General features: G+C 41.2%; 1 protein-coding gene across 1 annotated transcript in view; it reads right to left on the reverse strand.

Annotated features, from left to right (window-relative positions):
• Nucleotides 1–4,813: 4,813 nt before the first annotated feature.
• Nucleotides 4,814–15,202, reverse strand: part of arl8 (ADP-ribosylation factor-like 8) — a 33,228-nt gene continuing 22,839 nt past the window's right edge. Inside the window, exon 6 of the mRNA XM_034170624.1 lies at nt 4,814–5,723. Coding sequence (XP_034026515.1) covers nt 5,675–5,723 — 49 coding nt within the window. The 3' untranslated portion in view covers nt 4,814–5,674. The remainder of the gene's footprint in view (nt 5,724–15,202) is intronic.

Raw genomic sequence — 15,202 nt, forward strand, 5'->3', positions numbered from 1 at the left:
GTCAAGACAGACGTCAGATGACCAGAGCAAGAATTTTAGCTGAGGAAGCTTCTGTGATTTGAAGCGAAACGTCCTCACGTCAAGCAACCCAGTCCAGTCGAAGATTCAAGCTTCTCTACTACTAGCTACTCCCATTTGTTCGGGGTCACTATGGCAGATACAGCAAGATCTGCAAGTCACCAGAGTCAATGTCTGTGTCCATATTCCAGTTTATTTGCCTTCTCACCTGCATTGGTTGTTATAGGAATGAAAGTTGCACACATGTAAATGGTCACAACTGGTGTCCAAATGCTGCAACTACAGAGCTCTTAACTCATGGGAGACTTACAATCATAGCTAGCGTGTTTATGTGCACTTGTATTGTTTACGTTTGTAGATTATAAAATGGCGTGGTGTGCTGTCAGGTGACGTTTGATCAGCTAAACAAGCAATGGGTGAAATGCACATGTGCCCACAGAAAAATCCATACTATTTCGTTTGGTGATTCTTACACGTTAGTTTGAGCTTCCAGATGTGTACACGCACATCCGAGTTTATGTCCTCCAAGGGGTCACCCGCTGGGTGCAGCAGGAAGAGTGTCATCACAAATCTGACAAGGACTGAAACGATTAGTCGAGTAATTCGATTACAAAAAAATGTTCAAGGCAAATTCTGTGCCTCGAAGCTCCGTAAACGCGGCACACAGTAAAATAAAGCCTTTTGAGAGAATGACAGTCCATGCTAATCATCTGAAATAGACTGCGCATTTAAAGCAAAGCAGTGTGTTTGCTTTTTTTTTGTTTTTACAAATACAGTCCACTCTACATGGGGAGCGACTATTCACCTGGTGGCCGGCTGCAGTCTCTCTCCCCAGTGTGAGGGGAGACCCTCACACCACTTAAGTCACAGCTCTGTCTCTGGCCACTCTGACAAACACTCAAAGAAGATCCTCTCAGCAAAAGTCCAGTCTTTCTTCTGTGTTTTGCTCAGACTCGCAGTGTTTTGCTTTTTTGGGCAATACTCAATGCTTCAAACACTGTAAATTAAATAATTTTAAAAAAAGTGACTGAGGCTTGCATGTTCAACTTACAGCTGAAATGCATCTGCTGAATTGCAGAGCGCGAGATAAAAAAAAAAAAAAAACCCTCAAAAATGGTTATTTTACAAGTTGGGGAAAAATAGAAAGCCACATCCCATCACCATTTCAGCAAAATCTCAAGACTTTGGTGCAGCGACATTGTGCCATTGCTTAGGGAGAGCTCTGGACTATTGATGTTTAAAAATGCAAAAGTACTTTTTATTCGATTAATCAATAGAATACTCTTAGTAAAATAATCGGTAGCTGCAGCCCTAAATCTGACCACACAAAGTTCATAGGGAGAGCTTTACATGGTGAGAAAAGTCAGCTGTAACAAAACAAGTCTGAGTGTTAAAATGCAATTTGAATCTCATTTCAAACCATGCATGAATGAGACTTAAAACTGATTTGAAAAACTGATTTCATGCAACTTTAGTGTTCAGACTTGCACCATGGAATCTGATTCAATTCTGATAAGCAAATCAGATTTTTACTGGCAGTCTGAACAAGGCATTTGGTTTTCCCAATGTGACAGTGATGTTACTATGTGAACTGTTCTTCAGCAGAGTGAAATCTGTACGTGTCTATATATTAAAGTTTAATACTGAGTTTTATTACTGCATGTTTTAAACACTGCCATGGGAAGAACCTTTGGCAGTTTAGAAGATGTCAAGCTTTTTTCTCAGATCTGTATTGTTTTCTATACTATCTAAAGCCAGCATTTTGCACTGCTCTCCTCACCTGTTCCTGTTTTAATGCCCTTTTCCCTGGTTTGTGCACAGGTTTACGTAAACATGAATGCATACCACAGCAGAGAGAAAAGGACATTTATAATCTATTGTTTTAGAAAATAAGGAGCTTCATTACAACTAGGTTGGAGTTGTGATAGTTATGTGCTTTAATGTTACAAGTGTATATAAATGTGTTTGAATCTAAGCAGCTTGGTCCTCTTCTGTTCTTCAGCTTTCTCTCCCACAGGAGGTAATTGCAGGTAAACTTTGGCCTATGGTAAGGTGAAGTTCAAGTGATTAAAGCTGTGGGCATGTGACCTGTGGCTCCTCTGTTCAAATCCCTGACAACTCTGATCCTTTAAGGTGTGTGTGTGTGTCATCACTGTAAAGTGAGTTGGCCATAAAAGCGCTATATAAATGGAGTCTACACACACACACATATATATATATATTTTAGTGCAACATTCAGATGCAGTAAATATGAAATTTCTGAGAGGAAAAAGGCTGAAGTTTAAAATAGTTTTTTATTGAAAAAGACAAATACAGTACATGACCCAAACATTACCACAGTGAGAGTATGATCAGTTCCCTTGTTGTGAAAGCATATCAAAGCTGCATAAGACCCCATGTCTATATAGTTTTTGTCCCCCTCCTAGTTTTGACATGGGTGTGCAGCCCACAACCTCCAGAAACAGTGCTAAAAGCATCTTTTTCCCAAAAGTGCTCTGCTTTCTTTTTATTGGAGTATTTCTGGAAGCCCTTTCAGTACTTCTCTGGGTAGGAACACCCCCATATGAACACAGGGCCTAAACCATCTACTACAGAACAGTTCATCAAAACGATATTCTCATCGTGCCTGGACCCAGAAACACCAGTTTATCATCAGTGTCACTGCACCCAGTACTGAAATGGTTCAATGTTACTCACACACCTGCTCACACGTTTTTTGGCCGTTGTGGAACTTTGAGAAGGTACACACAGTTTCAAAGTGACATGTGCATAGAGCTGTTAGTGTTTTTTGTTAGAGGGAAAAAAAATGATCCTGTCAATGTAATTTCAAAAATGTAAGTCACAACAGAACTGACACGTTCCTGCACTGAGTAGGGTTTCAGCTGAGGTGTGGAGCACTACAAGCCCTCATGGGCAATTTTAACACCAACACCTTTCTGTGGCCCTGCTTTTGCAGAGCCTCTGCCAGGGATAGATACTTCTGAGTGACCCAGAGATGTGACTGAGCAGGGCTCGCCCCTCGTTACTTGAACTAATGCAGGCCGCAAGTAGCACATTTTGTACAAGCTAGCAGAATAAAAGAGGCAACAGATGAACCAAAAAGGAGGTACAGGCTTCTTTTGGACGGACAAGATCCAGTGAGGATTCAAGTCTTTCAGGAGCAATGATGTAAATCTACATGGCCCCCCAGAGAAGGTGAAGCAGGACCACATGGAACACAGCAACAACAGTGGATCACAGACCAATGTACATCGGTGACAACAGAACAAAAGACTCACTTTGTGACCATGAACGTCGCAGCGGACAACACTGAGGGAGAAACCCGGACTCAGGTAAACAGTCAACCAACTAGTGACAGCCAGCAAGCTAACATTAGTAATAATGTCAAACATTTCATTAAACCATATGAGCCCAGCAGGTCTTCACCACAATGGTTACAAAACAGCTGAGGCACCCAATTACAGAGCCATTCCTGCCAAGATGGGTAGCGTAAAGCCCCTGTCACACATAGCAAGAATGTGCAGGTCAGACGGCCATAAAAGACGCTGAAGACTGCCCGATGTCCAAACGTCTGGATGGCAAACAGGACCGGAGTGGGAGGGAGTGCTGTGTTCCTTGCGTGCGGGGCTGAAATTATCACTCAGCTGTGTGTGTGTGTACACACACATACAGGCTGCATGAGCCACACGTGCACCAATGGACACCTTTGCTGAAAGTGGGCCAAGCAGTCACACCATGCATCAGACACAGCCTTTCCAGCGAACTTTAATTTTTTTGCTCACTTCCGGAGCGCAACACAACTCTGCACCACGATATCAGTTGGATTATCACATGGTATTTAATGTTTTCAGCCGGGTGAGAGGCTTTTCACTACAGGCTGTGGTTTGGTTTCTGCGCTGTCCTGGTTCCATGCTGGAGGTGAGTTTCATGTTTAATAATGTTGTCATAGCTTGGCAATACAGTTCCACATCACACCAACAGAGTTTAGATGGTGATCAGGTAATAATATATTACAGCGGTGAGATCCGCTCAGCTCCATGCCCGACATGCGCTATGACTCCTTACTGTGCATGAGACCACGGAGGTGCATTGGCACACGGTGGTTTCGGTTTGACTGGGCACTGTTCACATTCACTGTACATGATGAATGTGTGCCACATACATGTTATTACATATCAACATTTCCTTTGCCCTCCCTGGCCAGGGTCCAGTGGAGGTGGGCATCCCATAACATGTCGGCAGGCTTTGCTGTGATGGATCGATCTCAGAGCTCAATCAACCGCGATCAGATCGTTCCAGATGCTGTTTTGATTCTGATGCCATCAGAATATGTAGAATGCGATCAAATGATGCAAAAAATGCATATAGACCGCTGTCAGATGTGCGTTCCATCTTGATAGCGCCAACAGTGTTTTGAACATGTGCAACACACTCGGGACAGCCGAGCGAATGGGACCAAATATGTCAATGGTCAATATTTCCCAATTGTGGCCGGATGTGTCATTCTGATGCAGTTTGGCCTCAATCAGTGTATGTGTGATGAGGGTGTAACGATGATGTCCTGAATCTTTTATACCACACAACCTCAGTGCAGGCACTGTGTATGCTTTCCATTTAAATGGGGACTCCAGACTCAATTATCAACAAGGGCTATGATGTTAGTATAAGGGTTATATATGTAGTGGTAGTTTACTCTGATCCCTTTCCTTAAAAATCACAGGTTTCATTGCAACATGTCAAGACATGACAACAAAGCCATTAATGAGCTCTATAACCAGTGACGTAATCAGTCACAAAGGCTTGTGAAGAACCACTGCTTATCTTTTTATAAAACAGGTCATGATGGAATCTGCCACAGCTCAAAAGTAAATTTTAAAAGTTACAATATGGCACTGACAAAATACTGTTATAAAACAAGTCTCGCATTTGAATGAGGTGAGATTTCTCTGAACTTTTTTTTTTTTTTTAATCCAAGCATTTGAAATCTGGACCATTTGGTTTTTATGGTCAAAGTAAGGAGGGACATTAAAGATTGACCACATAATAACAGGGCACAATATGTTGTGACAAAGTCCACCAGTAATGTAGCTTATGACACTGAGATGTAACATACATTGGCTGAATTAGGTTGAGACATGGAAAACAATTCACAGTAGAGAAAAAAAAAAAATAGCGCCATCATATACCCATTAAAACTGGATCAAAACTGGTTTTACAATACTGCTTCCAAGTCATAATGTCCCAGATTGTCCACAACATGAACAAATTTGTAAAGAGGCAAAAAGGATGCTTGATTCCCAAGTCAGACATCAGTCCATGGTATATTCGATGTCACATGGGGAAGTCTAACATGGTGTCTCTAGTGTTTTTCATTGTCCAGTGCAGACCTGTTTTGAACTGAGACACATTCTGCACTTGATTCCTACTCCTTTACAAGCAATAACTGGTTCTACAACCAGTTGAGTTAATTATGCTCACATTCCCACTGATGGATTTTGACCTCAAAATGAGGAGACGAGTTTGGATTTTCCCACACTGTGGAGCTGGTACATCTCTCAAAAGCATGTAATAAAAAAAAAAATGGCCAGTAAGGACACGCTGTTGTACCTTACAAGTGGTGCAGGTATTCGAAAGCGATCCTTTGTCAAGGGAGAGGTTATCTTAGTCCAGCCCTGGATGTCATCCACTCCAGGCCTTGACATAAACTGGGAGACAGAAAAATTTAGCAGGTCAGCCAAGGGAGAGATTACCAGCACGTATTTTAAAAACAGTCATCAGTCATGTAACTTCAAGGTACAGAATGTTTGAGAAACTACTGCAAAGCTGGACAACAGAATAACTTTAGTCGGGTGCCCAGTACGTCGAGCGCAAACATAGTGTGGGCCGATCGTGTGGCATTAAAACTGGTCGGTAGCCAAGGTTTAGCCGAACTGCCCACGTTTAGCATTTGATGCTGTGAGCTGTTCATCTGCTGTTTTGTGCAGCAGCTCAGAGTTGAACAAACAGTTTTCGTCATCGTCTCTCTGCGTCTCAGAGTGCGGAGACACACACCAGTACACCTGCAGTGAGCTTTACAAAGACATTACACTTTTCTTTAAAGGAGACCTGCATTGAAAAAAATGCAGTCAGATTTTTTGAACAAAAAATGACTTACATTTACACGAGATCCTTCTGAATGTAAATATGCAGTAAATCTGCAAGCCCAGATCTGTCATTCAACGGAGAAATCTTCATTTGAAAATGACAAATTTACAGCTAACATTTAGCCCTCCACAAATTGTCCCTCTCATCATGGACGCTGCTGAGACGTCACGGACAAGACCCTCTCCCAGCATGCATTGCGCCAATTGTAATTTGTGGATTTACGTCAGTTTGCATCTGCACCTTTTTCTTGTCTTATACGGAAGGATCTACTTTTTTTAAAACTTCATATTGTCTTGCGGCACGTTTGGTGAGTACACATTTCTTTTATTTGTGCTTGAAAATTATTTTGGGGGACTTTTTCATACGCCCGTTTGATTGAGTGGTGTCGCAATGAAAATCTACTGTCTTTCACCTCCGGTACCATCGCGGGATATGGAGGCGAGACCCGCAAAGAATCCCAGTCATTAAAAATATATAAAACTCTCTCAGTGTCCATGGAGCTCTGGGGCTCCGATTGCCGAGACGTGCGGTGCTGTGGATTTTGCCGCAAGAAGTCTGTCCTTGCAGCAACAGGTGTACCGGCCTCTTCGCATTAAAACAGCAAGCGTAATCTCAGGACTTGTGCCAAGTGTGCTGCAGCTCCATTCAGTAGACAGAGAGGTGATGCCAGTGTTGCATGCTGAATCTGGCACAACACCGGCTGCAAAGCAGACATGGGCGGTGTGAGTGGCCCGCGTTGGCGGTTAACAAGCTCGTTAACGAGCCTGCAGACTTAATAAGCGCAGCAGAGGCAGAGAGCGGGAGAGGAAGAACGGCGCCCGCTGTCGATGTCGTTGCTGATCTGAGCACACAGATCTGTATCTCACATTCATTGCAGCTTACTTTTGGATGTTGAAACCAGGACGTGTAAAAGTAACATTACTAACAGATAAAATCAATTTCAATGCGGGATCGGACTGAAGGCGGGAGCGCGTTTGTCTTGTCCCTGACGTCATGGAAATGATACGGCTGTACTAGGGTGGTTCAAAAAAATAAAAGTTGGAAATTCATTACTCTCACCCCTTCATTTTATGATGCTTTGGGAAAAAAGAAATCTTCGCTACCCTAGTATGTAGGTATTGTAGGAGCATGATACATGTACGAGAAGAACTGCATCTCACAATTCATGTTTTAGTGTTAACTATTTTATGGGATATGAAAAGATTTGATTTTCGAATGTATTGCCATAATTTCTGTCCTGACATATCAATATTAAACTGACAGAAATAATTTGGAAATATCTGGAAATGACCATACTATATGACAAAGTTATTGCGAGCAAAATCTTTAAGGGCTGTGTGCTACCAGTAAAAATTAGAGTTTTATGAAATTGTACATGATGTGTTTTTATGTTAGGTACAACAAATTTAGAGGGTGAGACTTGAAGTTTTTTGAAAAAAAAAAAATCTGACCATTTTTATGGACCACCCTAGGCTCTACAAACTGTTTTCACAGAGGGATAAATTTTAGCTGCAAATTTGTCATTTTTAAACGAAGATTTCTCCGCTGAATTACAAATTTGGGCTTACAGATTTACTTTACTGCATTCACAAGGGTCTTATGAATACATATCAGCTATTTCTTCCTGAAATCTGACCACATTTATTTCAATGCAGGTCTACTTTAAAACTCTGTGCCACTTTGTGAGTGTCCTTGGTGTAGTTCCACCAAAACCAGCTAAAGACCCGCGATGCGTTAAATACTAATATCCCCCCCGATCCAAAAAATGCACCTAACGTCTTTTTCAGAGGATCGCATATTAAAAAAGTTGATAAAACCTTCTTACCTGTCAATCAGGTTGTGCTTTCTACATAAATATGAGGTCTGTTAGAAAAGTATCCGAATCTTTTTATTTTTTTCAAAAACCTGATGGATTTGAATCACGTGTGCTTACATGAACAAACATTTAACCTTCGTGCGCATGCGTGAATTTTTTTCACGCCTGTCAATTGCATCATTTCCTGGTAAGCAGCCTTTGTGTGAGGTGTGTGTCATGTGCTCGCCGTTTTTTCATTCCAAGGAAAAAGACAGAACAACTGGAGCAGCGCGAATGCATCAAATGTTTGCCAGAAACTGGGCGACAGCCAGGTGGAAACCATTCGGATTATTCAGACGGCTTTTGGTGATGATCCTATGGACATCACACAGATTAAGGAGCGGTACAACCGGTTTAAAGACGTCCGCACAACGGTGGAGAGCGCGGAGAGCACGCCATGCTGGGTACCCACCCTGGACAAAGTGCAGAAGTCCCAGAGAACAAAGAGACCAGACAGACAGGAGACGGAGACAAGAAGAAGTGGAGTGCCTCTCCCTTATTTAGCAGGAGTAGGGGAAAAACTACAGAGGATCTTCAGACAGCACCAAATCCCAGTTTACTTTAAACCGGTTAACACCTTGAGACAGAAATTAGTTCACCCTAAGGACAGGATCCCTAGTTACAAACAGAGCAATGTAGTGTATTCTATCAGATGTCAGGAAAACTGTAACGAACACTACATAGGTGAGACAAAGCAACCTTTACACAGAGGGCGTCAGTGGAGCTCAGTCTGCAGTTCATCTCCATCTTAAAGACACTAACCACACGTTTGAGGACAAGGAAGTTAAAATATTAGCTAGAGAGAAGAAATGGTTTGAGAGAGGAGTCAAGGAGGCATTCTTTGTGAAATGTTTGAAACCTAGCCTTAACCGGGGAGGGGGTCTGAGACACACTTTATCCCCTGTTTACAATGGGGTACTCAGGTCAAAGCAGTTTCAGTCTTTTGTTCATGGTAATGAGTCATTCACGTCATCAGCAGCATCGTCAAGGGAGCCATCAGGAGAGGGACAGCTGCTAACTAGAGCACAATAGGTGCTAATTAAAGCTATTGTTTTAGTCACCAGCCTATAGCAGTCTGCCTCTCGGTAGGAGGGGTCTGGTTAGGTTTAAAACTCCAGCTTTTGTGACTTCTTGATTATTCTTCTCTACAAGAGTCAAGACAGAAGTCAGACCACCAGAGCAAGAATTTTAGCTGAGGAAGCTTCTGCCATTTGAAGCGAAACCTCGCGTCAAGCAACCCAGTCCAGTCGAAGATTCAAGCTTCTCTGCCATTGTGTAATATGCCCACCTCTTCCACAATTTCTCAGATAGTCACACGACTGAAAAGCCACAGAAAGTCGTCTGAATCTTCCGAATGGTGGAAGAGGTGGACATCATTTTTCGGAGTCCAGCATATCCTGCGAGACTTCAACGCGGTGGCACTTTTGCTCCGTCAGCAGCTTCGTGCCAAAGCCATCAGCATGAATTTCGCTGCAACTCTTTTCATGGCAAAATCTTCTGTCACAGTGGAATGTGCCGAAAAAGTGCTGATGTCCACCTCTTCCGCAATTTCTCAGATAGTCACACGATGGTCCCGCATCACCACAGCGTTCACTTTGGAAATGATCTGGTCCTTTCAGCATGTTGATGCCGACCGGAGCGTGGCTCGCTCTCCACCATTGTGCGGCCGTCTTTAAACTGGTTGTACCGCTCCTTAATCTGTGTGATGCCCATAGGATCTTCACCGAAAGCCGTCTGAATAATCTAAATGGTTTCCACCTGGCTGTCACCCAGTTTCTGGCAAAATTTAATGCAGGTGCGCTGCGCCAGTTGTTCCGTCTTTTTTTTGGAATGAAAAAACGCCGAGCGCACGACACACACCTCACACAAAGGCTGCTTACCAGGAAATGACGCAATCGACAGGCGTGAAAAAATTCACATGCGCACGAAGGTTCAAGGTTGGCTCATGCAAGCACACGTGAATCAAATCCATCAGGTTTTTGAAAAAAATAAAAAGGTCGGATACTTTTCTAACAGACCTCGTACACATTATCCATTCTTCCTGCTCAGATGGCAAAGGGGCGAATCCAGACAGAAAGAGAGTGTTAAATCTTAAGATTGATTTAATGGTGGTTCTGATGTCTGCACATCTTTGTGCAGACATCAGAACCACACTTCAAGTCCTTCTTCCTGCTGAAGTGTCAGTCACACTATGACAGACTGAGGAAATGAATGAGTAATGTATATGAAATTCTGATATCCGTTTGTGTCTGTTTTTGTTCTGTACAAGTCTATTTCGTCATTCATTCAAAAAATAAATAAATAATGAATTCCTAGTCAGCTAATGCGAGTCAGTTGGAAAGGTTTGTGTGTACCCAAATCTTTGCGTGGAGGTGAGACTGCTTTCCCAGTGTTTGCACATTTGTTTACAGTTTTGTTGTCTACTTGTGTGTAGGTTTTATGATACCCATGCGTTCATATCGTGTGTTTGTTTGATGCTTCAGGCTAGGCTTTTGATTGGCCAAAGCTTTGGCATGGGTTGTAAACTCAGCTGTGGCTGTTCATTTGGCCAAGGACAGACTAAAGAAAAAGATTTTCTTGGCGAGAAGGAACAAACAGCACAGAAAGAAGGTTTTTTTGATGTCCTCTGTGTTGCAGCTGCACTGAACACTGGCAAAATGGAGAGGACACACTCGGTGCACCAACACAGTGAGGTAGTATGACATCATGATCCCCAAGCAAGCCAGATGCCAGTCACATTTACGTTCAGACCTCTGCGAATCCTGCTCAAATCCGGCTCCCCCCAGCGGGCATATATTATGGGTTAAAGCAATAAATTTTCATCTGACTGAAATTTTTTCCTGGCAAAAATCAATGCCAGCAACTCCCTAAAATGTGGTGTAGTGGGGGCACACACTCTTTTTTTTCCTCAAGAAATAAAATAAACACATTATACAGTATACAAATCTATTCTAAATAGCCTCTAAGGAGAGAGAGAGAGAGAGAGAGAGAGAGAGAGAGAGACAAAGCATGAAAAGAATGCAAAACCTGAACATAAAGGTACATAAAAGGGTGGTGGGGGCAGGGTGTAGTTTTGATTAAAACTCACTTCAAACTGTTAAGTAAAAACACAGTATTGATTATGGGGAGTCTGGTGGATCTCCTCCAGAAATTTTTTAAAAGAGCAAGTCAAATTTTGTATATTGTGGTGAATTTTAATGAGTATGAAGCCCTCTAAAACAAATAAAAGTCACTTCAAACTGTCAAGTAAAAATTCTTTGTCTTCTGTAGTATTTTGATCGGTTCTAATCCGGTAAATGCGCCAAAAGGGTGCTGTGTCGCTGACTGTACAGTCAATAAAATACAAAATTAGGGCCTAAAGCAACTGACAACATTGTCCTGCTGTGCACAAAGTAACACTGTCACCAGTTTTGAGAACGCATGCGCACTGAGAAACTCAAAACTGGGTTATTCACATTTAACTGGTAAAATGCTCTCACTCATAAAACAAACTAGGGTTGCAACTAATGATTATTTTAGTAATCGTTTAATTTTTCAATTAATAATTTTTTTGTTTTTACTTACATTTGAGTTTTGCCATTATTTCTTTAAGCGAGCTATTATTAAAAGGCTTTTGTCACACAACATCAACGTTTGAGCTTGTAATAAAGTTATGTTATATTCTCATCAAAAACATACCTGGAGTAGTGTGCTATGTTTTATTTTCACATACATACATCACTGACACACTACAAAGAGATTTCCATCAGGTTTAACCCAATTATGAGCATTTTTAAATGTCTACAGCAACTATCCCAACAACTAACAACATATTACAGCAAGAGTCCACAAAAGTATTTTAAAAGCCTGACTAAAGTGTAATATGTGATCTTTAATAAGATATTTTCATGAAAAAAGACACAAATGTGCAGTTTTCTGCATTTTATTTATTTCTTGTGTAAAAACACAGCTTAGATGTGGTTTGACAGAAACAAATTGTCATTAAACTTAAAACAGGGATGAAGTGGAGGTGTAAGAGTCACTAGGTGTTCACAGGAAGATGAGATTCATTTCTATATTTATTCATATTCATTGTTAGTTGGTTTTACCTTTTCTGTTGTGTTTTATCAGGTTCTTTTTGTCTGTTTCTCTAAAACTGTATTGTAGCATTATTATTATTATTAGTATTACTTTTGTTGTTGTTGCTATTATTACTATTATTAATATATAAATAAAATATATTACAATTCGTAATACATTTGACTCTTTTACGACAACAAACGCTGAACCATTAATTATACAGAAATGCACACAAACTGCTGAGATGCGAACAGCTTAACGCTAACTTTAACAATGAAAACGCCATAGACATGCTAACGTGTTAGCATCGGCCCCGTTTTTAAGTTATAAAATACATCAACTGTTTCAGAAGACAATAACAGGGCGATTTAACATAAAAAGGTAAATATTACTCTCAGACATATGCTCTTTAGGGTTTTAGCGGGGATAAGATAAAGCGAAATAAAACAACGAACCATCGAAGCAGTGAGTTGGATCAATGCTTCATTGGTTCAAAGCAAAGCCACGCCCTGCAGTACTTGGGGAGTGCCTGCCAATGTTCTCACGAAGACAGGGAGGAGAACCGTGGCTCGTGGCAAGCAGTAAAAACAGCGGAGAGGAGTGAAAATTCACACAGTCCCTGCCTCCGCAGTCCACGCAGACATTGCTGCAGCTTTGATTAGCACAGAATGGGATGTTGCTTTCACAGCGAAAGTATCATATTTCGGCCCCAAAACACGCATGACACCACGTGCGCGCACGTATGTGTGGTTAAATTTTCCAAACGACGGAAATCCGTCGTGGTGATGGAGAACTTTAACCCATGGCATATATGTATGTCTTGAAACCAGGAAAACCACACTGCTGAATGTGGGGGCTCTTTATGATGCCTGTGGAAATGTGACACTACAACCCCTGGCAAAAATTATGGAATCACCGGCCTCAGAGGATGTTCATTCAGTTGTTTAATTTTGTAGAAAAAAAGCAGATCACAGACATGACACAAAACTAAAGTCATTTAAAATGGCAACTTTCTGGCTTTAAGAAACACTATAAGAAATCAAGAAAAAAAGATTGTGGCAGTCAGTAACGGTTACTTTTTTTAGACCAAGCAGAGGAAAAAAATATGGAATCACCCTGTAAATTTTCATCCCCCAAATTAACACCTGCATCAAATCGGATCTGCTCACTGACATTGACCCTATGCCATGACATTGACCCTATGTGTCTTTTTGCAAGGAATGTTTTTGCAGTTTTTGCTCTATGGCAAGATGCAATATCATCTTGAAAAATGATTTGATCATCCCCAAACATCCTTTCAATTGTCCAAAATATCAACATAAACTTGTGCATTTATTGATGATGTAATGACAGCCATCTCCCCAGTGCCTTTACCTGACATGCAGCCCCATATCATCAATGACTGTGGAAATTTACATGTTCTCTTCAGGCAGTCATCTTTATAAATGTCATTGGAAAGGCACCAAACAAAAGTTCCAGCATCATCACCTCGCCCAATGCCGATTCGAGATTCATCACTGAATATGACTTTCATCCAGTCATCCACAGTCCACAATTGCTTTTCCTTAGCCCATTGTAACCTTGTTTTTTTCTGTTTAGGTGTTAATGATGCCTTTCGTTTAGCTTTTCTGTATGTAAATCCCATTTCCTTTAGGCGGTTTCTTACAGTTCGGTCACAGACGTTGACTCCAGTTTCCTCCCATTCGTTCCCCATTTGTTTTGTTGTACATTTTTCGATTTTTGAGACATATTGCTTTAAGTTTTCTGTCTTGACGCTTTGATGTCTTCCTTGGTCTACCAGTATGTTTGCCTTTAACAATCTTCCCATGTTGTTTGTATTTGGTCCAGAGTTTAGACACAGCTGACTGTGAACAACCAACATCTTTTGCAACATTGCGTGATGATTTACTCTCTTTTAAGAGTTTGATAATCCTCTCCTTTGTTTCAATTGACATCTCTCGTGTTGGAGCCATGATTCATGTCAGTCCACTTGGTGCAACAGCTCTCCAAGGTGTGTTCACTCCTTTTTAGATGCAGACTAACGAGCAGATCTGATATGATGCAGGTGTTAGTTTTGGGGATGAAAATTTACAGGGTGATTCCATAATTTTTTCCTCAGAATTGAGTGATTCCATATTTTTTTCCTCTGCTTGGTCTAAAAAAGTAACCATTACTGACTGCCACAATCTTTTTTTCTTTATTCCTTATAGTGTTTCTTAAAGCCAGAAAGTTGCCATTTGAAATGACTTTAGTTTTGTGTCATGTCTGTGATCTGCTTTTTTTCTACAAAATTAAACAACTGAATGAACATCCTCCGAGGCCGGTGATTCCATAATTTTTGCCAGGGGTTGTAACTGTCCATCAGAGCCCAAAATCCACCAGAGACCGACAGGATGCTCACAGCCGAATACGATGCTCACCTGCAGCAAAGAACCAAGTGTCTGTTCAATCTGCTGTCACATATTGCTTTCTTGTCTCTACTGTTATTGACTTTGTATAACAAATTAGCAAAAGTAAACCTCTCTTCTCCTTCATCTGAACAAATGTGGCAGTGACGTCGGTGGCCGCTGAAAAGTTGAGGAATTTTCAACTTCAAAGCGCTGTCAACAGATGCAACAAAAAGCAGGTGACGCTGGGTGAAGCGTTTCTGGAGTTGTGTATGCTCCTTTCTCATTTAGAGAAATTGAAAAGAACAAAGGTGCATCCGCCCCCTCCCCAAACAAAAAGCTGTGTGTGTGTGAACACAGTCGTGAGACAAAAATAAATAAATGATATAATTTATTTATCTTTTAAACAAATCCACCATGTGGCAGCCACGTGATGACCTGTTCACTAGTAGTAGTAGTTTTGAAGTGCACCAAAGGTACCAACCAGTCACCGGGGAAGTCATGTGGTTTCTTAATTTAGACAGCAAAATCACTTAACATAATTTCAAACAAAAGATTTTTTTTTTTTTATCTTGAGGTGTCCCAGAACCTTTTGCATTCTTCTAATGTCAAAGCTGCTGTCTTTATTAGGATAAAATCTTTCCTAACAAAATTTGACCAGGAAAAATAACGTGGGTGCATTTTCATGTAAAACTGCAGGACAGAAGCCATTTACTTCATTTCTTGCAGTAGCAGGAGG

The sequence above is a fragment of the Thalassophryne amazonica genome, chromosome 1 (genome assembly GCF_902500255.1).
Source record: "Thalassophryne amazonica chromosome 1, fThaAma1.1, whole genome shotgun sequence".
NCBI lineage: Eukaryota > Metazoa > Chordata > Actinopteri > Batrachoidiformes > Batrachoididae > Thalassophryne > Thalassophryne amazonica.